Source organism: Triturus cristatus, chromosome 4_1 (genome assembly GCF_964204655.1).
Source record: "Triturus cristatus chromosome 4_1, aTriCri1.1, whole genome shotgun sequence".
NCBI classification, from domain to species: Eukaryota; Metazoa; Chordata; class Amphibia; order Caudata; family Salamandridae; genus Triturus; species Triturus cristatus.
Genome location: NC_140585.1, coordinates 1,133,679,978 through 1,133,705,319, shown reverse-complemented (window position 1 = coordinate 1,133,705,319; position 25,342 = coordinate 1,133,679,978). Strand labels below are relative to the sequence as shown.

General features: G+C 42.6%; 1 protein-coding gene across 3 annotated transcripts in view; it reads right to left on the bottom strand.

The window, feature by feature from the left end:
- ASB15 (ankyrin repeat and SOCS box containing 15) overlaps positions 1–25,342 on the bottom strand; it is a 130,221-nt gene that overhangs the window by 77,633 nt on the left and 27,246 nt on the right. For all 3 annotated transcript variants that reach the window (XM_085654197.1, XM_085654196.1, XM_085654198.1), the window contains one exon: positions 23,107–23,231. In XM_085654197.1, the coding sequence (XP_085510323.1) occupies positions 23,107–23,210 (104 nt within the window). In that variant the 5' untranslated portion in view covers positions 23,211–23,231. The remainder of the gene's footprint in view (positions 1–23,106; positions 23,232–25,342) is intronic.

The window sequence follows — 25,342 nt, the reverse complement described above, 5'->3', positions numbered from 1 at the left end:
GATGAAATCATTGTAGGTTGATATGTTTGTACAGTCGATATTTTGGAAGTGAAAGTTTTGTGTTTATGTATTTTTAGTCTATTTTTCAACACCGATTTGCTATTTCTGTTGACTTCTTTTCCGGGAGGGAGTTGGCACTTGAGCCTGCCATCACTGCTAGTTGTTCTGTTCCTGAGCACGGTCTATTTTCGTCTCCAGCGTTCCTGCTTGGCCTCGTGCCCTGCTGCCCCTCCAGCCTATCCGCCTCTATCGCTGCTGGCCCTGTGTATGTGCTTTGTTATGTGTGTTGCTGGACACTCAGCTGTCAGGCACTTAAAACATTTTGCACTGTGATTGTTTCCATTTGGCCCCAAGCTATTTTTAGGTTGTTGTATCTTAGTAGCAAAATTGTTTGTCACCTGGTAAGGCCCGCATTTCCCTAGTATTCAGTTTTACTAGTATGTCAACACAATAAATTCACGGCTGTTCCACGTACAGTGGAAAATCTTGCAATTGTGACGCTCAGTCCACGAGTTTGAAAAGTATTTGGGGAGGTGACAATGTTTGCAAAGGTTTTAACCCCTTCAGTGCCCATGACGAGCTGGACTCGTCATGGGCCGCGGTGGCGCTGTGCCCATGACGAGTCCAGCTCGTCATAGACCCCGCCCGCTAATGCAACGGCCGGCACTGGGCGGGGAAAGGGGCGGGCACTGAAGGGGTTAAAGAAGCCATCCAGTGTACAGGAAAAAGACAGTCCTCTTTACCCAGCCAGTCCTATCTATTTCTGTAACAATCACTAACAATAAGCAATCTAACATGTTGGTTTGTTTGATAATATCAGCTGGGGGGTTTGAGATGTGTTGTGACATAATTCACCTGACGGCCCCTTTAAGCTCCGAGGTGCCACAGAATGTTTTCTGAGCGTATTTACATTTTTAAGCTTGCTCATAACACATGCTCAGATGATATGTCTGTATACAATATTCGGCCATCGAATCCTCTGCTAGCAAGAAAGTGTGAAAGCCGGATCCCCTTCATTGGGTTGAGGGGGATGACCGTGCCTCACATAGAAAAATATTTTTTAAATGGGTGTAAATGTTTCAACTTACAGCACAATATTTCAGGGCTACTAGTAGAGTTCTTCAGGGTTGAATAATCACAACCCATCCAGCCCTAAAAGAAGCCCCACACCATGCAGCCCATTTGGAAGTGACTGAAAGGCCAGTGTGTCCATGCAAATGAAATGTGTACACTGGAACTGAAAACACTGTTTATTAAACCTCTCATTTACTGCCTAGATAATTAACCACTGGCGGGATTCCTTGTGCTGCGTCGTTTTCACTGGTTGTTCAGTCTCTGTTTGCTTTTTTGTTATTTTTCCTCAAATGGGCCCAAAAATCGTGTGTACTGACTGGCTACTGGAACCCAATGTAACTTCCGAAGACATACTACCCACATTCATCCGAAACAACGCCTGATGTCTCTCAGCACAGGGGAGCCCTTTCGAAGCTACTGACTTTAGTATAGGGTCACCAAGTAACTCCATGGCCTTGGGACACCAGTTTTCCAGACCTGGGTTTTCCTTTTATCAGTAATTGCTTTCAGCTGCGTTACTTCAATTGGCTGAATGGAGTCAAACTAATTCCTATCCGGATTGCACCGATTTGGGAATTAAATTCTAGGGCTGGATCACCGGTGTCCTAGTGACATGGAGTCATCTTGTCACCCTTCTTTAGTATTCCAAGTGGGGCATATTCACTGGCTACTTTGCTTAACTTACTACACCCCACACAAATATACATTCTGCTACCATAAAACTTGTGGTTAGCCTAAACCACCATTTGCAAAGTCCAGGTTCTTATCTTTTTACCATCTTGGTGTAGTCATCACACACATAAGGAGTTGAAGTTAATCTTCTTTTATTCCAGGAATGCAGGATACACAGAGTGTGTGCAGCACTAACACAGGGTGACCTCAGAATGAATCAATACATTCCACAAGAATTACAAAACTACATTCTAAATGTGACATACCCAAGTTCCACATTCCAACCCTCCAAACCACAATACAAGAAACCATGTTACTACACATTCCCCTTCTTTACAAAAGAAAAAAAAAATCAAAGCATGTAAAAGAAAAGAGGAACTTCTAATTGCAAACAAACTCCTTAAGGGTCTTAGGAGTTTTGATACGTCTACCAAATTTACTGTATCTCTCTGTAATGATGGAAAGACTTCTGGTTACTTGAAGAATAAGTTTATTCAAGAAGAACAGGTGAGGGCCAGGCAGCACGGCTTCCAGTCCACGGAGCAAGCAGCAACTGACTCCTGGACTGGAAGGGCGTGTTAGAATGCAACAAGCATTGCATGCCTCGCTCTTGAAACACAAAGTACATTATAGTACAACATAACACTCAGATTGCCGCTCGCAGCCGCTTTCCTGGGTGCCGCTCGCAGCCGCTTTCCTTGCTGCAATTGTTTGCTGTTTTTCCAGGACCCTGTGATCCTTTGAGGACCGTGAAGACTGGGAGGATTGGAGCTGCTGAAGCCTCTACATCGCGGCAGCTACCCGGCGGGACTGCGAGGACCAGCAGGCTTAGCTGTAAGCATTGGCCGCAGCTGGGTCCTCTTCCCGCCCCCTCCTCCCTACAGCACTTAACGGCTCGCGGCCCCCGCCTTGCGGGCGCCACTCGCAGCAGCTATCCTTGCTGCAATTGTTTGCTGTTTTTCCAGGACCCTGTGATCCTTTGAGGACCGTGAAGACTGGGAGGATTGGAGCTGCTGAAGCCTCTACATCGCGGCAGCTACCCGGCGGGACTGCGAGGACCAGCAGGCTTAGCTGTAAGCATTGGCCGCAGCTGGGTCCTCTTCCCGCCCCCTCCTCCCTACAGCACTTAACGGCTCGCGGCCCCCGCTTTGCGGGAGCCGCTCGCAGCCGCTTTCCTTGCTGCAATTGTTTGCTGTTTTTCCAGGACCCTGTGATCCTTTGAGGACCATGAAGACTGGGAGGATTGGAGCTGCTGAATCCTCTACATCGCGGCAGCTACCCGGCGGGACTGCGAGGACCAGCAGGCTTAGCTGTAAGCATTGACCGCAGCTGGGTCCTCTTCCCGCCCCCTCCTCCTCCTACATAGTCCCGCCTAGGCACGCGCCACGCGGGACGCGCGCGGGCTAAGCCCGGGCAAAGGGCGGGCCCTCTGTGGCCCTCAGAGGCACGAAGAGACTGGACCGGGCCCATACTTTAATACATTGACTAGGACTACCTGGGTATTTATCCTGTTCATTCATTGTTATGGCTGCGATTTCGGACAAACATCTACCTGTAAATGTAGGGGGTATTAACAAGGGAACTTTAGATGATTACTTCACTAGGGTTGCTTCAGATATCGAAAGAGAGAGTGTATGGCTGAGCATAGGGCTGAGCGGCGTCGCTCTATTGAATGTATGAAAAATAGATCCTCTCTGGAATTCTTGAACCAAATTATTCCTTCTGATGCAAGCTCCCTCACTGGAACTCAGGATTCCTTATCCACGGATAGCACTCCCATACTCTTACGAGACACGCCCCCTCGACCTGATATTTTCAACAGTTCGTACACAAATAATAATATATCTCTCTCCAGCAATTCCATCATAGGAAATGATATGATTGCTGAACCCCTTTTACCAGCGGTTAAGTTCATTAAAAAGAAGGTTGGGAAAGTAGCTACGCCTATAGCTCATGGGCCACCTCCAATTAAAAGAAGAAAGAGGGTAGGTGACCCACAAAGAAGCAAGATTAACCATTCTGATTTTGGTAAAACGTCAAGGGCTACTGTAACTATTGTACCTACGTCAAAGTCCAGTGTAACAACCATTTCAACCCCAGCGGTTCCCACGGAAATAGCTTCAATCTCAAAAGTCCCCGCATTGGCTGCATTTCTTTCATTTGGCCCAGTTACCCCTCTACACTGTCCACCTAAGGAAGTACTGCCCGCTGCCCCTCTTGAGAGTATCGAACGATTAATAAGGTCATTCGTACTACCTATAATAGAGAGGTTAAAAAAGATGGAGCAGCGGTTGGGGAATCTAGAACTGGCCATTAGTAATAATGCGGGGGTACTCAAGGACCTTGTAAATCTAGGGCCCCCCAATGCAGCCCCAGTGATACCTCCTACCCCTGTTACCCATAAGGGTATAAACAAAATTAGTAAGTCCATTACCAGTAGACAACATAGGGCTATATCCCCCAAATTAGTTCAACAACCAGTACAGCATGATCCTGGTGAAGCCCCCAAGGGAGGGAAACAATCTTTTATAGGAAATATGCAAGATGAGAGGGGAAGCACTAGCCCAGTTAGGACAGAGGATCACAAGAGACGCCAAGTTGAATTACCCCCAGAAGCGGTCCCTTATGTGGTAGTGCTCACGGGAGTCCCGGCATTAGAAAAGGGTAGAAGGGAAGGGTTATTTCAGCTAAAAAATAAAACTATACACTGGCTTAGCCAAAACAGACCTCTTCCCTTCAACATTAATGGTGAGATCCTGCATGTCCGACGACTCCCTTGGTTGGGACATAGAGCGAAAGATATTGAGGGGGATCTCATTTTTATTAACTTTAGAGATCCTAGAGCCGTTAATTATATCTTAAATTGTACTTCAGGGAAAACTGGCATTTCTATTGTGCCTTGTGAACTAACATATTTTTATCCAAGATCTCTAGCGACCCCTATGATGTACCCCGGGGTTATAGCTTGACCGCGGACAAAACTGCCTGTACCACCCATACCTTTTAACAACCGGTATATGAAGTACGCACCTAACCCTATGGCTATTGAAAATGCATCTGGATGGGATACTGTACCTTCTAGGAGCTATAGAAATGGAACTAGGAGGACAGATTATCGGTTACCATTCACCCGCTGGAAGTCACAAATAGATTTGATGCCCTTTCAGGCTTTGATGATTGTGATTGGCAGGGTGGTCTCCTCCTAATGACATGCCATTTACCATCGAGAACCATGCTGTGAATGCCAAGCCAACCCCTCCCGTGCAAATTCTGTTACCAGAAGAAACTATTCACCCTGTAATTGCCCCTATTCCTATTGACCGACATTTATTGAATTGTGAGTCTGAGCCGGTCATAGAAATTAGTCCTTTTGTGATTAATGATTTCCTTGGTTCCTTGGACTATGACTTAACTAGTCGTGATTTGCCGACTGCCCATGTTAAAATCCTCTCTTGGAATGTGGCGGGTCTTAAGAGTAAACTGCCCATTCCTGAGTGGGGCTCTTTTATGGCCCTACACGACATCTGTATGTTGCAGGAAACCTGGGCATTAAAAGGAAGCATAGCACAGGGATTTGCTACGTACGATATCTTGGCAAGTAAGGGCGAGAAGGGCAGACCCCTGAGGGGATTGTCTATATGGGTTGGCACGCACTTAGGAGCCAAGGCATTGCAAATTCCAACCAATTCACTGGATGTTCAGTGCGTATTGCTGACTATACCAAAAGGGCCAAACATTTCCCTGATTAATGTATACTCAAGGCCAGTTAGGCGGGGCCTTGAGTCAGAGGTCACTGAAACGTTGTTGACCCTCATCCAGTCAATGGACCCCTCTACTGTGTTAATACTGGGAGGCGATTTTAATTGTCATTTCGAGCCACTCATGGATACGAATTTGGGCGACCTGGATGACGTTGATTCACTGTGGGCCATTCCTGAGCCATTGACCACTCGGGTCAAGGCATGGACCCCTTTAGTTTTGCAACTGCAGTCATTTGCGCTAACAACCTCATTACGAGCATGCAATGGGAGGGTGGAGCCTGATAGACCAGGGAAAGCCACATTTAACCGACCAAACCAGTCTTCAATAATCGATTATATCTTTATAGAGGCCAGGCATTGGGATAGGCTGTATGAGTTCAGGGTCATTGAAAGATTTGCCAGTGACCATAACGCCCTGGTACTCTCACTCAAGACGGGGAGTTTTGGGCTGAAATGCCAAACCTCGGATGATCACTGTGTCACTGTGCCTTTAATTATTACAAACTGTAGGGGTAGGGTCAAATGGCCAGACCTTCAGATGTCCATTAGCAAACTTGCCGTATTATATGAGACTACCATTCCATTCATTGAAGAGATGGGGAAATTTGGCCACCTAGGCAGGGCATCTGAAATACATAACCAATTGGTCACAGCACTTAAAGATATTCTCTACCCTGAGAGAAGGGCAAATCAGCCACGGATCACGACTTTTCAGTGGTACAATGCCTCTTGTCGGAATGCCAAAAAGGCCCTTTTTAGAGCTTTAAAAATTAATAACAGGGAGGCCATTAAGGTTCACCGTGCTGTGTATAAAAAGGCAATTCGCGATGCAAAAAAGGAATGGGAGGCTACCAAATGGGAGAATTTGGGATCTGCACTTAGCAACAAAAATTCTAAATTATTCTGGTTGATAGTTGCATCTGGACTTAGCGGGCATATCCCCGCACTCACCCCCAACATTGCCCCTTCTATCTGGGAAAGCCATTTTTGTGCTCTTTATGGCATTTCTAAGTCTGGTGGTATGCCTGATAACTTCACTGAACTCCAGCAACCCCAAAGTGTTAGTGGGGCTGAAGAGCAGGGTAGGTTAATTGCCGCCCGTTCACGCCTTGCCCCAGATGAATTTTTTACCTTGACCGAGGTAGAGACAGCGTTAGGAAATTTGCTCCCAAATAAGGCTCCAGGTTTGGACAAACTGCCTGGGGACTTGTTTGGGACGCAACCAAAAATCTGGGCCCCTTATCTGGTTGTTTTATTTAATGGTATTCTGCAGGGTGACGATCTGCCTCCTACTTGGTTAGGAGCAGAAATCGTGCCCATTTTAAAAAAGGGATGCCCACTAACCCCCTCTAACTATAGACCCATCAGTCTAATTGATACATCATAAAAGCTGATGGGGAGGGTTATCCTTGATAGGATCCTCGGGTGGATTGAGGAAAAGGGGATATTGTCTACACTCCAGGCAGGATTTAGGTCTGGTACCTCCACCCTAGATCAGATATTTCGCCTGCAGGTCCTGTATTGGAAAACAGCAAAGGTGGAGGGTGGCAGCCTCTACCTTGTGTTTGTGGACCTGCGGGCAGCATTTGACCTGGTCCCGCGTGGAAAACTTTGGAGAGTGCTAGCAGATATAGGCCTCCCGCCCTACTTGTTAGCCATTCTTTCGAGGCTCCATCTAAATAATTTTGCGCAGGTCAGGTGTGGAAGGTACGGTGAACTAACAATTCCCTGTCCAAAAAGGAGTTCGCCAAGGGTGCGTGCTGGCACCAACTTTATTCAGCCTCTATATAAATGGCCTTGTAGAACATCTGAATGGTGTGGTAAACAACGACGCCCCTAAATTGGCTACAGGTAGAGTGCCCGCTCTGATGTTCGCAGACGACACATTGTTGCTGTCTAGAACATCATCGGGCATACAAAAAACACTCGATGGCTTTGTGGAGTTCTGTGACCTTCGGGGGTTGGAAATCAATCTAGAAAAAACAAAGTTTATGATCTTTAACCCCCCCAAGCGTGTACGTCCAAACCCAGTACTATATGGTACCCCCCTGGAAAGGGTTAAAACATTTATTTATTTGGGTGTCACTCTTACTGAGAATTTTGACTGGAACAAGCAGATCGCCAAATCCACGCTTAAGCTATCTCAGTTAGCGGGGGTTTAAGTAAAGTTCTTAGGGAATCTACTTTTAGGCCGGTCTCCCCAGCACTCAAAATATATTGCCATCAAGCAAGAATGGCAGCAATTTATGGGGCTGAACTTTGGGGGCACAAGCAGATTACGGATCTCAATAAGGTGGAGCAGTCTTTTGTTAGAAACTTAGTCGGGTTACCGTCTAGTACGCCATTGATCCCTCTTAGATTTGATCTTGGCTTGCTTTCTATAGAGGAGATCATAAGTGCTAGACCAATTATGTATTGGAAGAGGTTGTGGTCCGTCCCTGAACTGGCTGATTACAGAGCAGAATTCTCTGAGATTTGGCTTATTCTTAAATATAAAACGATTCCATGGCTTCAGTACATTAGTACAGTTAGCACCCGGCTAGGCTCTTCCGGATTATGGGATACCCCTGAGACCTGTTGCCCCGGGAAATCTAAGAATATACTCCTCTCTCAGATACGCACGTTAAATTACCTAACACTAATGAGCTCTGCATCACTGGGTAGGCTGACATCTGAGTTCCTCCTAGTAAAATCAGAACCCAAGGTTGAGGAATTCATGGATCTAATTGAACCCCCAGCAGCCCGAAAGCTGTATATCCAGCTAAGGCACGGTACTCTTCCTATAAGGTCCCTTACTTCCAAATGGTTTAAACCCAATATTGAAGCTTGCCCCGCATGCACTTATAAAATTGAGAATATGCCCCATGTACTGTTCTTTTGCTCTGCCTATTCTGCAATTAGAAAACGCTGGCTGACCCCTATCTGTAAGAACTTGGGACTTTTGCACTTTACACAGGCTTGTAGGATATTGACCTACGATACTCATCCTCCTATTGTGTTTGCAGTTTCTCGTTATTTGTTTTACATGTGGCGTAGGAGGCGAACTTTTTTAACCTAAATTGTTGTGTCTATTGTTTTTTAATATTATGCATTGTGATAACTTACAGCTTAACCTGTTCTTAAATATATATGACCATTTATTGTTTTAATTTTCATGATGATATAGTTTATATGCACTTTTTATGGTCTGTTGACCGAAATAAAGTTATTACAACAACATAACACTCAGATTGACTGGACTCCACACACAAACCAGAATTACCTGCAAGAAGAGTGGCATCATCACACTCAGTCCCAGGTTCAGGTAAATCCAAAATGTCATGTGGTACAGTCTCAGTCAACGGAGACAGTGGTGGTACAGTCTCAGTCAACGGAGACAGTGGTAGTACAGTCTCATTCAAAGGAGAGTGGATTCTTTAAAAAATAATTCCTCCCTTAGACAATTGGTAAAGCATCCATTCACCAATAACTGGCTCTTCCCTTCATCTTCACACAGTTTTCATTCAAAGGAACAGGACCTCATAAAATAGAAATACGACTCATGTGGTGAGCACTGCCATCCTCCAATTCAACAGTGTTACGCATGACTTTAGTCACTTTCTTAGGTTCCGGAAACCGAGAGTGTAATTTGCCAACCTTCTTACCAGAATTACCCCAAACAAATTATCTAACATCAACACACACTTCTTTGGTCTCATGTTTGGCATCCAAATAAGTTTTTTTCTTGCTCTAAGAGTTGGCAATGCACTTCCTCTTTTTTTTTCCTCTTCCACTTCCTCACCTGGACACAGTCCCATTCATACCTTTTACTTCTCCCCATCCATCCTGGATTATTTTTGCAGTAGGGAAATCTACAGCGCATTAATCCAAACGGACTTTCACCAACAGTGTCATGGACAGTCACTCTATAAGACCAAATCAATTTATCCAGTTCATCGTTCCAATTTTTATTCCCTTGCTGGCCAATTGTAAAACACCTTTTAATACTCTGTTAACCCCACAATAGAGTTACCTCTGGATGATACAAGGCTGTAAATCTTTGTTCAACGCCAGTAGTTTTCATTCATTTGCTCATCATGTCAGACTTAAATTGTACACCATTGTCCGTAAGAATGGATGCTGGAAAACCCTGTCTTATGAAGCATTTCTCAAGCAACTTGATAACAGAGTCAGTGTCAACCTTCTTGACCACTTCTACTTCAATCCATCTAGAAAATAGGTTGACCAATACCAAAACGTACATAGTACTACCATCTTGCCACAGCATAGGTCCCATAATATCTAATGCAACATCTTCCCAAGGCAGTTTTGAACAACCAAAAGAAGACATGGGAGGATTAAGGGGTTTTTGAGCCTTGTCTGAACATTCACAATTAATACAAGCATGCACAAACCTTTCAATTTTCAAGTCCACTTTAGGCCACCAGTACAATGCCTCAATGTTCCTTTTGGTGCGAGAAACACCAGGACGTCCTTTATGACCGATAGACACAATTCTTTGCCACATTCCTTTGGGAGGGACAATTTTTTCACCTCTACATACAAACTCTCTGTCAACACTTAATTCATCCCTTACTTCCCAGAAAGCTCTCAACCCTGGATTAGACTTGATGTCACTAGACCAACCATAGCTTATCTTACCTTTCACACAAAGTAAAATTTCATCTTTTTTGTATTCTTCTTCCCACTACCCCTTGCACAAACCAGACGTGTCAGAGAACACACTGGCCACACAATAATCACTCCAGGGATCTTGGTCAATTTCCTTTAGAGGTAAGGACAGTCTACTGAGGAAATCAGCAATTACGTTCTTAACCCCCCGGAACATATTGTACCTCATACACAAAGTCGTGGAGTCTCATTGACAATCTAGCAATTCTTGCTGAGGCTCTTGAAAGACCCTCTGTAGTAACTTGGTCAAAGGTTTGTGATCAGAACGCAAAATACATTTCTTACCCCAAATACATTTCCGGAAATGCTCCATGGCTCATACACATGCTAACGTTTCACACTCTTTAACAGAGTCCTTTTCTTCTGTAGGAGACAATGAGCGCGAAGCAAAGGCCACAACAACTTCATTACCATGCACAGACACTCGGGAAAATACACCACCCAATCTAGTACAACTGGCATCAGTGGTGACAAAGGTGTCAGCAAAAGGGTCAAATCCTTGTATTGTGGGAACATTAGCAATGGCCATTTTGATATCCATGAAAGACCTTTGACATGCATCACTCCACGATAAAACAGCTTTGTTCATCAACAAGCGCAACTCATACGTTTTCTGTGAAACATGATTTACACATTTCCAAAAAAATTTGGCTAAGCCGAGGAAAGATCTAAGGACATCTTTTGACTTGGGTGCTGGGGCATTGATGATGACTTCCACCAGTTTACTCTTAGGTTTGATACCACTGTCACAGATTTCGTATACAAGATATGTAACAGACCTTTCAGCAAACTTACGTTTACTACCCTAGCTGCCAAACCATTGTCCCTGAGAATAGTAAGCACTTCCCTGAGAATGGCATCATGATGGGTTTTGTCCTTTCCCATGACTAAGATGTCGTCCTGAAAGAACACCACCTCAGGAATGTGACCAAATAATTTCGACATTAACCTCTGAAACACTGCAACGGCTGATGCCAACCCAAAAGGCATGCGCTTAAATCTATAGCAAACGGTGTACAGAAGGTATTAAAATGTCTGGTACCTTAAGTCCACACACAAAAGAGCCTTTCCATTGGATTTTCGGGCAACGACCAATGGAGAAACCCATTTGGATGCTTCAACAGGTTCAATAACTTTAGCTTTAAATATTTTCTCTAACTCATATTTAACCTCATCTCTAACAATAAAAGGAATATTCCGCGCCTTGTATACATTCGGAACCACACCCTCTTTCAATCGAATTTGGTGAGTGAACCCTTTGAGCTTACCTATCCCGCCTGCAAAAACTGCAGGGAATTCTTGTAGAACCCACTTCTTGGTGTCCTCCCCAGCACAAGAAATCAAAATTTGCTCCTTACTATTTGGGTCAAGAATTATGTTTAAACTCTTCTGGTACTTCCATCCCAAAACTGATGGTCCCTCTTTAGAAATATACAACTTCCCTGTGGCATCTCTTTCTTTGAAACGGAGAACCACGACTCTGTATCCCAAGATATCAATTTTTTCCCCCGTATCACTCTCAGGAGAAATATCACTGGGTTCTAACCATTCACAAATACAATTTGTAAAATACTTTTTCGAAACATCTTGGGCAATATTGGTGAACGGTGACCACGAGTCCGCCGCACGTTGAATAGTAATACCACCAAGGGAAAGTAAACATAAAGGTTTAGAGGAAGAACCATCAGTAATGTTAAGTACCACTTTTTTCTTTTGAACGTATTTGACTTGTACATCTTCCTCACTTGAGCTTGAATAACTATCCTCCTCCCCCTCATGCACACAAGAAACTTTACCTTTAGAATTCTTCTTCAATTTAATTTTGCAAACACTGGCAAAATGCCCAATGATACCACATTCCATGCACTTTGCAGATTTTGCAGGACACTTCTCAAATCTAGCAGAGTGAGAGAAACTGCCACATCTGTAGCACACTAAATTACCAATTTCTTTTTTGCTCAAAATTATCTCCTTTCTTTTTATCAGTTTTAAAGTCACAGGTCACCCTATGCCCTGACTTATTTTCCAAAATCCTCCCCACTACCTCTGAGTCCTTCCTATCATGAGAAAGTGTAGCTTTTGCACAACGCTCCGCTAGCTCAGCTTTTTTTTACCATTGCGACAATATCCTTTAAACACTCTTCACCTTCCACCCATAATCTATCTTGTATAGTTCTATTTTTTTGTGTACATGACAACTTGGTCACGGATGAACTCATCATGTAATTGTGCAAATCTCCATTTGCTCGCTAATTATTTTAAGGCTGAAACATAGTGACAGTGATGCATACTGGCGGAGAGAAGTGATCATCAAGATACAACATAGCAGCTTTAAAAACATCAATATCACCACCAACTCTCTCTTGTTTTTGTAATTCATTGTAAACACGCAAACCTTCAAGACCCAAACAATACATAAGAATCCTTTTCTTTCTTTCTGGAGAGAAATTTCCACTGATGTCTTCCAAGTTGGCAATGTAATTAGGAAAATACATTTAAAGAACACACAGAGAGGCAACACCAAAGATTAATTTGTATATGTTGCAAAAGCAACATATACAAATTAAGATGTTCTATTATAGACATACCACAGAAAATAATAGGTACATCAAAAATGTCTAATAATAGCATGTGAATTAAATATTGAGCAAAATTGCCAAGCAAGGTATAAATGTCATCTCATTATTGTCAAACAATAATAGATCCAATTCTACTGTGTAGCAGCAGAAAGAAAGATAAACCAAAAGGGCCCAAATAAGAAAAAATTATGAAAAAGAAGAAAAGGAATTGGAAACACCAAGTGAATTCTTAAAAGAATCAGAAAAGCCCGATATACAAGTCAAAAACAAAAGAAAATCAATTTCAAAAAGGGTTCTTAATAGACTCAATCGATTAAAAGCATCACACCACACTTACACAATGCTTGACGAACTTGGCCTACAGACAAATTAAGGTTTAAATCCATAAAGCCCAAGAGAAAACAAGCATTGGCATAGCCACTAGGTCTCGCCTTTGGGACCTTATAAGTGTTTAACTATGCAACAGTTGCATAACTAAATACTTATAAGGTCCCAAAAGCGAGACCTATTGGCTATGGAAAGCGGCCGTGAAAGTGATTGCGATCACACTCAAACATCAAAGCAGCCGCGAAAGTGAAAGTAATCGTGGTAAAGCGCGGTGCGCGCGCCCGCGCACATGCACTGTAGCTCTAGGCTGGCCTGGTAGCACTTTTTGGAGCCCTCTCAATAAGTCTCGCCAGACCAGCGCATGCGCTGGGTCAGGCGAGACCTAAAATGACCACGCTAGGACCTCACCAATAATAGAAATAATCCAATCTTGCTCAGATCGCTGATGTACCACGATCACTACTTGATTCACTAAAAAATATATACATGATAATACACACATCATGTCAGTGATATGACCTTACTTTCATGAGCAAAAACACCAACTCGTCATGATTGAAAGTGATTCAGCAATACCTTAGCAATAGTACAGCAATCTGTCTTCAATCCCCAATGTTACATACGAAAGATTCTTCAATTTATCTAACACTTGAAGTGAGTATTTCACGAAAACTGCAATAAAAATACTAACAATTACCTCCAGTGTACGTTATATATTCAGAATTGACTAAAAGTATTTAGCCATATTGTCCGCCTTCATTTACCTTAAAATGTATACAATCCTCAATTAATATTTCAAAATCCAACAGTGACCTTCCACCGGTCGCCCTCAACACCAGCGTGCCAGTCCCTGCTTCATTTCCCTGTCCACGGCCTGCCTCAGCTGCGGTTGAAGATACCTTGCCTGCCACCCTGACGCCTTCTTCATACTACAGGCTTGTGAGTAACCAGCTACACTTTTCAGGCATTTCATTTAATAGTCCTGCGAACTTTACAAGCAATTCCGACTTACTAGCACCGATGACAGCGTGAGCACATAGTCACCGCCACCTATTGGAGGTCAGTCTTTTTAATTTTGTCTGCATTTTCCATTAGAAATTCTATTTTCATAAGCACCGTTACCGTTATTCGCGACATTTGTATAAGGCGCGAGGCACCTCCTCACCTCGAGCTGTAGTCGCGCGGATCCCCTGTGGCTGCACCTTCCATCCAAGGTTTTCCTCTCTGTGACGATCCTCCCCTGCGTCATCATGGCTCTTCAGCAATTGTCGGAGCCTGCTCTTACCAAGAGCCACCCTGCCCAACGTCTTCTTGCATGCCGCCATTTTGAGTTTGGCGCTTTTCTTCACTTCATGTGCACCTTCCAGCATATTTCTCTTTTTGCCAACCACATATTAATATGGACAACGTTATCAGCGTTCCTCACTCTTGCATTCCGCAATACTTCATTACTGACGCGCTGCATTTTTGCTATCCCAGCAACGCCACGATCTTCTCATCTACTTTTCATCGTAACTTGTAATATTCTGCAGTGGCGCGCATTCCTTTCCTGGATTATATTCCTGAGTGAGTGGATTCATCCTGTATGTACCTTCAGCGCGGTGACGCGCCCACCTTCTTCAAAATGGGACGATTCTCCTCACTGTCACTGTAGTGTCACTGCAGCTGATCGGCAATCCTTGGCCCTTAAGCACTCTTCTGCCAACCATGCCAACCACATTTGCCATCGCCACTTTAATGTATTCTTCAATCGGTTGGTGTATTACAATTTATTTATTTTTTCATCAAGGTGTGAAGACTGTGAGTATAACTTTTCCAGTTTTATTGACTACGTAATAGTGCCATCTAGCGGTCATCTACTACTACTGCATCTGTTCTAGGAAAAGAAAAGTCCATGTATTCGCATGTTATTCAACCGTTGTTTATTACTCGACAATGTCTTTGTTAGTCAACTTTCCACTAATTTATGGCAAGGTACTGTTCCATTCCATTTATACATCAGCTGCACTCTACCATGACTACGGTGACCACTTTATTTGTTTTATCTTTTTATTTTCTTGGAGCTTTGCTTAAAGTTTAAATGTATATCATTTCTCATATGAACCACTTTGCCAACTTGTACTTCCTTGTGTTCTCGCATTTTACGCTGACATTTAATTGTCACATATTGTTAGTGCTTATTTTACATTACATGCTTCCTCTTCGCACTTTAAGTGTGTTGTATCTCTCCTATTACGTATTACAGTGCTTCTTTTGCTACCTCTTGTAGGAGAATTTTCATTGTTCCTATTATAGTATTGTTGCAACGTTACTTGATTTAATAATTCCATATGGAATTCATTATTGAGATCTACGAGCGATTTGCTCATATGTTACGTGACTTGTCAGGTCACTTACACTGTTATACATTATGGTATGTTACTTTTCCATGTTTCATGACTTGTCAGGTCACCTACACTGTTTTGCATTACGGTACGTTACTTTTCCATGTTTCATGGCTTGTCAGGTCACCTACACTGTTATACATTACGGTATGTTACTTTTCCATGTTTCGTGACTTGTCAGGTCACTACACTGTTATACATTACGGTACGTTACCTTGCTATGTTTCGTGAATTGTCAGGTCACCTACTTTGTTATCCATTGTTTTACCTTACTTTACATGTGTCTTATCAGTGCCTTCCTTTGGGGCATATGTTATATATGTAATTGTGTTGAAATAGCCTATGTTTTCTTAATTATTGTATCTTATTTACATATTCCTGTTCTTGGGATCTATGACAGTCTGTATTTTCATCTTACATGGTACCTGTACGTTGATTTTACATTGTGTCACATTATTATTCTTATGTGTATTTTCTAAGTCCAAATGAGTTTTCCTTACACATCTCTTATACATTTTGAGAGTGTTTTTCTTGCCTTTAACCTTCACTGTCTGTCTGTTTTTTTCTATTGCTGTTTCTGCTTGCCATCTCCTTACTGGTCTGGCCAACTGGTATGCTTTGATGGTGAATTGGAGCGTCAATTCATATTTTTTTTATGTGTGTTACATCACTCTTGCTGCGCTATTGTTGTCTTCCTTACTTTGTTAGTATCTCTGTACTTTGTTAGTATCTCCTTATCGTGTTAATAATTCCTGCTTTTCTTCTTCTCTGCTTTTCCTACACATGATTTATTTTTTAATCAAATCTGTGTTTTCTCCTTAAAGGGGGAAGATGGGTGTGGGTTACTATTTGTCAATTTATGCATGGTTTATGTTCTCATTGTTAGTCTGCCTATTAATTGCATTGTTTTACTGCACTATTCTCCATCACAATATTGCAGTATGTTCTCATTTAGTTACTTAAGTTTATTGACATTCTGATTGCTTGCTTCTTCCTTGTAGTGTTGTTATTATGCTAATTTCTTGCTTGGTCTTTCCTGTTGTTATTAAAGGGGGAAGAAGTGTGGTATCTGCTTCCAGCTTGCTGCTCAGCCAGTGGATGTGTATAGAATGTTAGTATGAGTGGATGATGTCATAGAGTGTTGTATGCATTGGTGAATGTCAGTTGAGTGTAGGGCCGAGCAGCAAGGAGGCTGCTCCTGTTGGGGTTCGTTTATTTGTACCTTACTTCTTATTTCTTATTTCATTTCTTTGTTACTTCATTACTTCGTTCCTTCCTGTACCTTGCTTAATAAACTACTTGAAGATGATACTGCTTGGATCGGACTATTCTTCCGTTACAACAAAATGTAAAAATACAATTGTGTAAATCTTTGTATGAGTTGTATCAGGCACACGAAGAAATCCAGTGAAGAGACACGCTTCCTGCAACTGATTGACTGCCTTAAAGATGGCCACCGTGCGTGCCCTCTAACGCAGTGACGTCCCGTGACCTCAAGCGTGCATCACATAGATTAGTGTAGCTGGACGCGTTCACCAGATGCACCGCTTTGAAGATAGAGGAAAGGGAGACGTGTGCAGGCAATGACAGTGCACAAAGGGCTGCAGGAGCGCGCTGATGCAGGGTTTGAATATTCCGCGGGCCGTTACAGACAACCGTTGGTAAGTAGTAACAGGAATAGAGTTACACTTACTTTTTAGTTGAGACAAAGTAGATCCATAACGCAACGTAGATATGGCACAATCCACAAGATTCCTAGGGCAATACACGGCCCCATTAAAACAGAAAGTAGTAATTTCACAATGCCTTTCACTCGTAATTCCAGTTTCCTTCTTACGACAGAGTTAGCGCTGGATGAAGAGAAAGATTCTTGACAGTGGGCTCCTTGCTTCACCAGCTTGTCGCCAAAATATGTGTAGTAATCACACACATAAAGAGTTGAAGTTAATCTTCTTTTATTCCAGGAATGCAGGATACACACAATGCATGCAGCACTAACTAAGGGCGACCTCAGAATGAATCAATACATTCCACAAGAACTACAATAATACATTCTAAATGTGACATACCCATGTTCCACATTCCAACCCTCCAAACCACAATACAAGAAACCATGGTACTACACTTGGTCACCTACATTATTTCTACTGATCTGACTCTCACTTGGCAAACTTAAAACTTTCTTCAACTGCCACCTCATGCAGTCAGAACAAAAAAACTTTATAGTTAGGTGAAATTTTCAGCAATAATGTAACCTTCTGAATGCTGAAAACCACTGAAATCCACTACTTATAGTTCTTAACTTGTGCCCTAAGGTAACTATTACTCATGCCCTCCCATGCACAGTTTTCTCCTCAATAATTTCACTGCAAATGTTGCAGTGATATTATCAATGATGTCATAGAAGATGCCATGAGTGATGTAGCCATGAGTGATGTAATATGCGGGGTAATTAGCAGTGAACATTTCACCTAACTATAACATTACTTTCACTGTTATTTTTTTCAGTAAATGTCTAGTTTTTTTTTAACGTAAAGTAATATTTAATTACCATATGTAAACACAGTGGGGAGTTGGCCATTAGGCCTGACCTGTGGGCAGGCCCTGTGGTCAAAGCCCCTAAATGTGTCTAATCCCACACTACACAGGCCCACTTGTGCACAGTGGGTGGGCTGGCAACAGGGCCCAGTGGCTTACCACCCCGCATGCAGTCAACCCCACACTGCACATAGCGGGGTTTGGCCACAGTGCCAACCATAGGCAGCCAACCCCACGCTGCACACGACCTTCGGCCATGCGCGGCGGGTGTTGGCCGCAGGAAACGACACTATGAACCTCATCCACCAGGGCCTTTTTTTAAGGGTGAGGTGGGCCACGTCCCACCCCTCTCCGAGCCTAATGTGGCCCTGGGGACTTCATCGCCAAGCCCATAAATATTCTAAAGGGCTGGCCTCCCCCTTATATTTTCTAATAGCCGCCAATTATATCTACAACTGGGAGCCTCCTGTAAAACACATCTGTCTATATAGAATTTTTTATTCCCATTCGTGGAGGCTTCACCATAATTCCTACGAGACAGCACAGATTTTCTGAAGAAAATTAACCATCTTCCCTGGGAACCAACATACACACTTGTGACATTGGATGTACAATCACCATATATGACCATCAGACATAATGATGGATTGAAGGCAGTAGAACATTATTTAAGAGCAAGACTTTTGACCCTATTTGAACATTATAGAAATCTGATCAACATGATCAAGTTCTGCCTAGATGCAATTTTTTTTACTTTCAATGGTGTCCTGTATAGACAGATCCAGAGGCCTGCCATGGGCACCTGTTCAGCCCCAGCTATGCCAATTTGGTTATGGGTTGGTGAAAGGAAGAGGAGTCCATGGACTCCCAAATGGAGGGGTTCTTGGAAAAGATTGTCATATGGCTTTGTTATGTAGACGATCTATTTTTGATCTCGGAAAGGACTAATGAGGAATTGTATATGTTTCGGGACTGTCTGAATGAGAACAATTTCAAACCGAGGTTCACCATGCCTTACAGTAAAACAGATATTGACTTCGTAGACATACACATAGAGGTTGGAGAAGAGGGGTTAGTAACGTCCCCATTTCGGAAGGAGACAGCGGGGAACACAGTGTCACATGTCCTTAGCAGCCACCCAAATCACATGAAATGGAAAAACCCCTATGGGGAGTTGGTGAGGCTGAGAAGAAATTGCAGCACAGATGAAAAGTTCAAGGAGGCCCAGAGGGATTTACTGGAAAGATTTAGGGCCAGCGGATACCACAATAGGGTCTTATTAAAGGAAATGGAAAGGATTAATTTGCAAGACAGAGAACGAATACTCTATGGGCCTGAGAAGCCAGAAGAGACACCCTTGGGAGGAGAGAAGGGAAACCCGAAGAAAGTCAGTCATTACAATCTTTAACATGGATTATAGGAAGGTAGCCAACATCTTAGCCCGAAATTCTATGATTCTAGGAAGCTAAAACAGTCAAGGCACATGGTGGGGGATCTCCCAACACCATATACCGTAGGAATACAAACATTAAGGAAATAGTGGTCTGAAGTCGTTTTTAATCAGGAAAACAGAGCTCATGGCTAGGTGGAGGGCCTATGGGGTTCTATCCATGTAATAACTGCAAAACATGTCAATATAGCCTGAGCAGAATGTCTTATGACATCCCATTTCAAAAGAAACCATACGAGATCAGAAAATACATTTCCTGCAGTACCAATCTTGTTGTATATTGCATAAAATGTTCCTGCTGTAAAGAGGTATACAGTCAGTACGACCGTCCAAGTTAAAAAGCACATCCTAGAACATATTTACATAACGGCCATTAACAATAACTATCCTAAATATCCAGTCCTAGACAGGGTTGGGAAGCATCAGAGGGAAGGGGACCAATGTTTGAGGCTCCGTAGGTTGGAGTCTGAATATATTATCAATCAGGAGACCCTGGAGCCAGGCGGCCCCAATATGAGTGAGGAACTGGCAGTACGCTTGGGTGCACATTGGGCTGAGACGTGGTTGTGGTTTCCCTTTCCGACAACCCCCTGAATCACTGAAATAGAGATATGATTAACAAGTAATCGTCTTTTTAAATTGATCACATTCAATTCTCCATTTCTTTCTTTATATTTGTTCTTCGTTTGATGCAAAGTTTCCGCTCTTAAACAGGGTTTGTGAAAGATTGTATGATGTTTTTCCCTGTACCCAAGACATCTGCCCACTACGGTGATAATCACTAAGGTATATAGGGAGCAAGGTGTGGAATATGATAAGATGGAATCACAAATGAGAAGTTGGGGCCATCCGAAGAAAAAGTAGTATGAGGATACCATTATTACCTCTGTACTCCAGGCTAAAGGTTTTCTTGGGAACTGAAGCATTAAAGTAGATGTCTTGCCCACTAGGGCTTTAAAAAGGAAATGAAAATCAGACCCTAAGGGGAGGAAACACAAGTGCACCTAGAGGGTTTTGAGTGAAAATATGAAGTATGGAATCATGCATATTATATTCCTGTCTGGGCTATCTGAAATATTTGGAGGGAAAATAAACATCCTCAGGCTAAGGCAATAATGAATGAAAATATTTGCCATAACGATTAATGTATTTTGCACTTGTGAACACAAATTTAAATGAATTATTTGATAAGATGAATTGTACTTAAGAACAGAAGAGACATGTCTATACAGAGAAGAATGGTATAGAATGTTTTCCAGTTTTCCTTTGCATATATGCACTTTTGCATTAAAACATGTTATTTTGAGAACCACACCCATCTGTGATCAAGGCCCAAATTGGTGTGCTGAAATGCACTGGGTTTGTATTCCACAAATAATGAAATAAAAGAAACACCTTTTATGCACCAGTTCTGACCTGCGGCATCCATTTTCATGGCGAAAGGGAGGAGTGTATACATTCATAACGGGTTCTGCTTCATGCATGTCGCAACAGCCCCAAGAGGGATGGCGATGTTAAAGCAGAATTCAATAGTGTAAAGATAGATAGATGATAGATAGATAGATAGATAGATAGATAGATAGATAGATAGATAGATAGATAGATAGATAGATAGATAGATAGATAGATAGATAGATAGATAGATAGATAGATAGATAGATAGATAGATAGATAGATAGATAGATAGTATCTTATTTACTGTTTACTTTTTGAGCAACTTTTGACAAACTCCTCATCCGCCAAATTTGATTTATAATATTCACCAAATCTATCTATCATGCTCTGCTGATGTTGTATACTGCTGAAATAAATGCTACTGCATCATATAAACAAATGAGAGGGCTCAACTAATACAGTGTTGAATCTTCCAGGAAAATATATTTTGTCTGCACGGGCACAGGAAGCAGTTGTAGGGGTGAGCCAGCTGGTCAGATGGCCTCTTATTATTCTGAGATGTTGATATTAAAGATAGGATGCCGAAAGGGAGATATGTTTGCCAGTCAAGTGATAGAAGATTCGGAGTTAGGTTTCTGGATTTAAAAACACAGCCTGAGTGTAAAATGGATGTGCTTGTCTTTAATTATTTGCTCTGAATTAATATATTACCTACTTTTAAGTAGATAAAAGCTTAAGAACTCATAAGGGATGTGATGAAAATGGGAGTCACGCGGTCTTTTTTAGTGCATGATGGGGATCGAGGGTAGAATGTGTTGTTTCGTTCTTTCGTCTAAACTCATTGATGTATTTGAATGCAGAAACAGACAGTCCTGGTTGTAGTCTCCATTTTGATTTTTTACCATATACAATTGTGGAGAATTCCGGAACTAAAACTACAGCTGGGAAGGTAATCCAATAAGGTGGCTCTAAATGATTATGCCAGTGATATTGCCTTTTGTATTAAGGAGTTGTATGGTGCTAAAGGCTCAATAATACTTTCTGGTTCATCTACCTTTTGTTGAGTTATGGTGGGTGGCAAAAAAGTAGGACCATGGGGGCACCACATGGAGAAATTAAGTGGAGCATAAGTAGCATTTCCAAAGAGACCTTCATGGCCGATCATCAGTGGCTGTGAATTAGCCTTCTAAAGGCACCTCTGATTCTCCCTTTCAGCTGTGCAGATGCTGTAGCACCTCTGTAAAGATCCCACTACCTCCAACAAGGAAACAGGGGTTCAGCAGGTGATGTGACCAGCAGGCAATCAGGGCCAAGTGCAGCCAACTGAAAATATGGAAGAAAACAAAGCACCACAGCCAATAGGAGAGTGAGGGCTGAATAGTGCAGCCCGTGCTGGCTGCTGGGTCACAAAGAACTCTCTGTGCACCCAATCAGTGCTAGCGATTGAGATATAGATAGGACAGTAGACTGACCAGAAGGATACCATCAGCAAGCAGAGTCATGACCCACAAGTGCTAGAGACAAAGTCCTGCATTGTAGCTACCAGACAACTCACGATAAGACAAAAGGGGTGCAAAGGAAACTGCAGTCTAGCCTAATGCTGTTTATGTGGCCCAGTTAGGCAGGCTACACATAAGACCTATATGTACACTTTTCACAAACGTTGATTAAGATAGGGACTGGATGCTCGGCATTAAAGAAAAGAATATAAAAAGGAGTATGTTCATGAAGACGTTGCCTTGAAGGCACAATTAAGCAGTGCGATTGGTTGGGGTGAGACGTCACCCCATTGGGATGGTGTTGTATACACACAGCCATACAGCATTAAGTACCCCAAATCTCTCTTTGCTCAGGTGCTGTGCCTATGCCAACAGTATTAAATATCACTAAGCACTCCACATTACTGATAGTGTCAATTTGATTTTGTCAAACAGGGCGAATAAAGATAAACTCCAAAGACACCTAAATATTGTGACTGTAAATGAGCTTCAAACGAGGTAATTCCTGATACAATGCTGCTACAAATAAAAGTGCATGGGTGGTTAAAATATCAGGACATTAACTCAAGACACCTTCAATCAGGAACAGATGCATCACTTCAACCTTTGCTAAAAAAGGGAAGGCTGGTTGATGAGACATAACTCCACATATATGAAGAAAGCTGACACTGTTGTAAGCCAAGCTCTTCAGTGAAACTCCATGGCCTGTCTACCCTGTGAACAGAGGCTACATTTCTACTTTTCCTGAACATTTACCTTTCTTGATATCGAGACGATGCTGGTGTATCTGGGACAATGGAGTCCTCGATGTTTCGCTGAATCTCGTAAGAAGCAAGCAGCTCTTCATCTGCCTCATCCATTTCACTCACTGAGTTAGGGAGCTAATTAATGGAGAAAAAGAAGGTTTCACTGGGCGTCATTGGATATTAGAGAATAGATACAGACAAAGAACATCGCATAATATTCAAATAATAATAACTACAGCGAAGTCATGAATTGTAGACAACCATTAACCCAACACATTTGTTTTTCCAAGACAACATTTGCAAAGACACCTATTGATGAGTAAGTCTGTTGGCTTCTCAATACAATCACTGCCAGATAATCATGAATGTATTGCAGCATTTCCCAAATTGTGGATTGGGACCAACTGGGGGTTGCTAGCTCCTTTTTGGTGGATCGAGAAAGTCATGGTCTATGAGTAAGTAATAATTAAAAGATTGGCCCTATTTGTGCCCCAATGTAAAGGTGCTGAACCATGTCCCCATGTCCAGTTTTAAAATACCCTCTTGCAAGTATACCCAAGCAAAAACATTTCTGTGCTATTTTTTTTAATTCTCAAAACCATTTCACAATACAATGTGCTCACTATGTGTGATCATACACAACAATACCACTGGTGTATGACTTTCACACATAAATTGGAAAAATATGGATGAGGCGTAATGGTCAGACTTTTGATTTCCTGAACCAGGTTCAAGTCCCAGTGTTGGCTCAACATTCTTTTATTCCAGGCATATCACTTAGGGCCGGATTACGACTTTGGCCAAGGCCGTGGTTGAGCTGTCCACCAGATTAGGAGTTTCCTCTTGTTTGGTTGGCTTTTGTTGCCGTTCCCACAGCAGTGCCTCTAAAAATGGGAACCGCAATGGGAATTCCAAAAACAGTTTCTGCACGGCATTGACTAAAAAGTCCATGCCATGCAGGAACTGGTGTGCATGCACACAGGGGGCGCATGTTGTGCCCCATGAGTGCATCAACAGGGCGCAGAGGCACCTTTGTTTCCTCTCTGCCAGGGTTTTTATGTTGGAGGAACCGGCATGAAAACCCTGGTGGAGAGGAAACTCCTAATACGCTTGGGGGGACTGCGGCGGTCACACCAAGCATATTGATGCTGCTACACCCCTGCAACAATGCCAGGGAACAGCGGGTCCCTGGCGGCTGCAGTGGGGCTGTGCCGGTCTGACCGCCCGACTGCGAACAGGGCAGTCAGCAGTCGCCACCACAGCAACCCCACGAATCTGGCAGTCCATGGACTGCCAGACACGGAATCCGCCCTTAATCTCCAGTGCTTATATTAAAATGAATCTGACCTTGTGTAATGTAATCTGGTGCTTTTGTACAGTGCTCCAATGCCCTTGAGCTGTGTTCATATTCTAGAAAACTGCAAGATATATACATATACGTGAAAAACATTTTTTGAAGAGGTGTGGCGCAGCGGCCAGGGTGCCTGACTCCGGACTACAGGGTTCACGGTTCAATCCCTGGCGCCGGCAGCAGGTTAGCCCAGCACCATGTGACTCTGGTCAATAGCTCGCTTAATCTTCCCGAGGGCCCCCAGCGCCAGGACACCGCTTTGGAGGTAGCTGTGTGCTTTACAAATACTGGTATTTCATTTCATTTCATTTCGTATATATATATATTTTTGTGTATGCAAGATATATATATATATATATATATATATATATATATATATATATATATATATATATATATCTTGCATACACAAAAATGGATTGTTGTTTGAAGCCTTACTCTGCTGCAGCAGGTTTTACAAATGTGTTAAAATCACTGGTATCAACACCAAGAGTTTCAGAAGACTTGTGATTTTAATGAATGGATGCCCCAGGCCAGCACCCCACTTTGAAAAGTGGTTCATCTGCAGACTTCAGTGCAGTCCACCATCTGCCATTTTTATAGATAGATCAATATCTTGCCACAGTCCAATATCAAAGGCAGGCACATCTTAAGGACATTTTGGGGGCTTCTGTTCATAACAGCTTTGTATTTCTCATCCAGTTTCTCATGCCCTTATTGGTCAGAGCACAGTTACAGTGGTCCAAATTCTAAATCTGCTTACATCTAATATTCAGAAATAGTGATTAGTGACATGTGTTTTCAATATTATAATGCAGCAGCCACTCACTAATATTATTGCAAATAATCTTTGTGAACCCCCCTCCCATTTCTCATAGGTGAGGTCCTGTTTTGA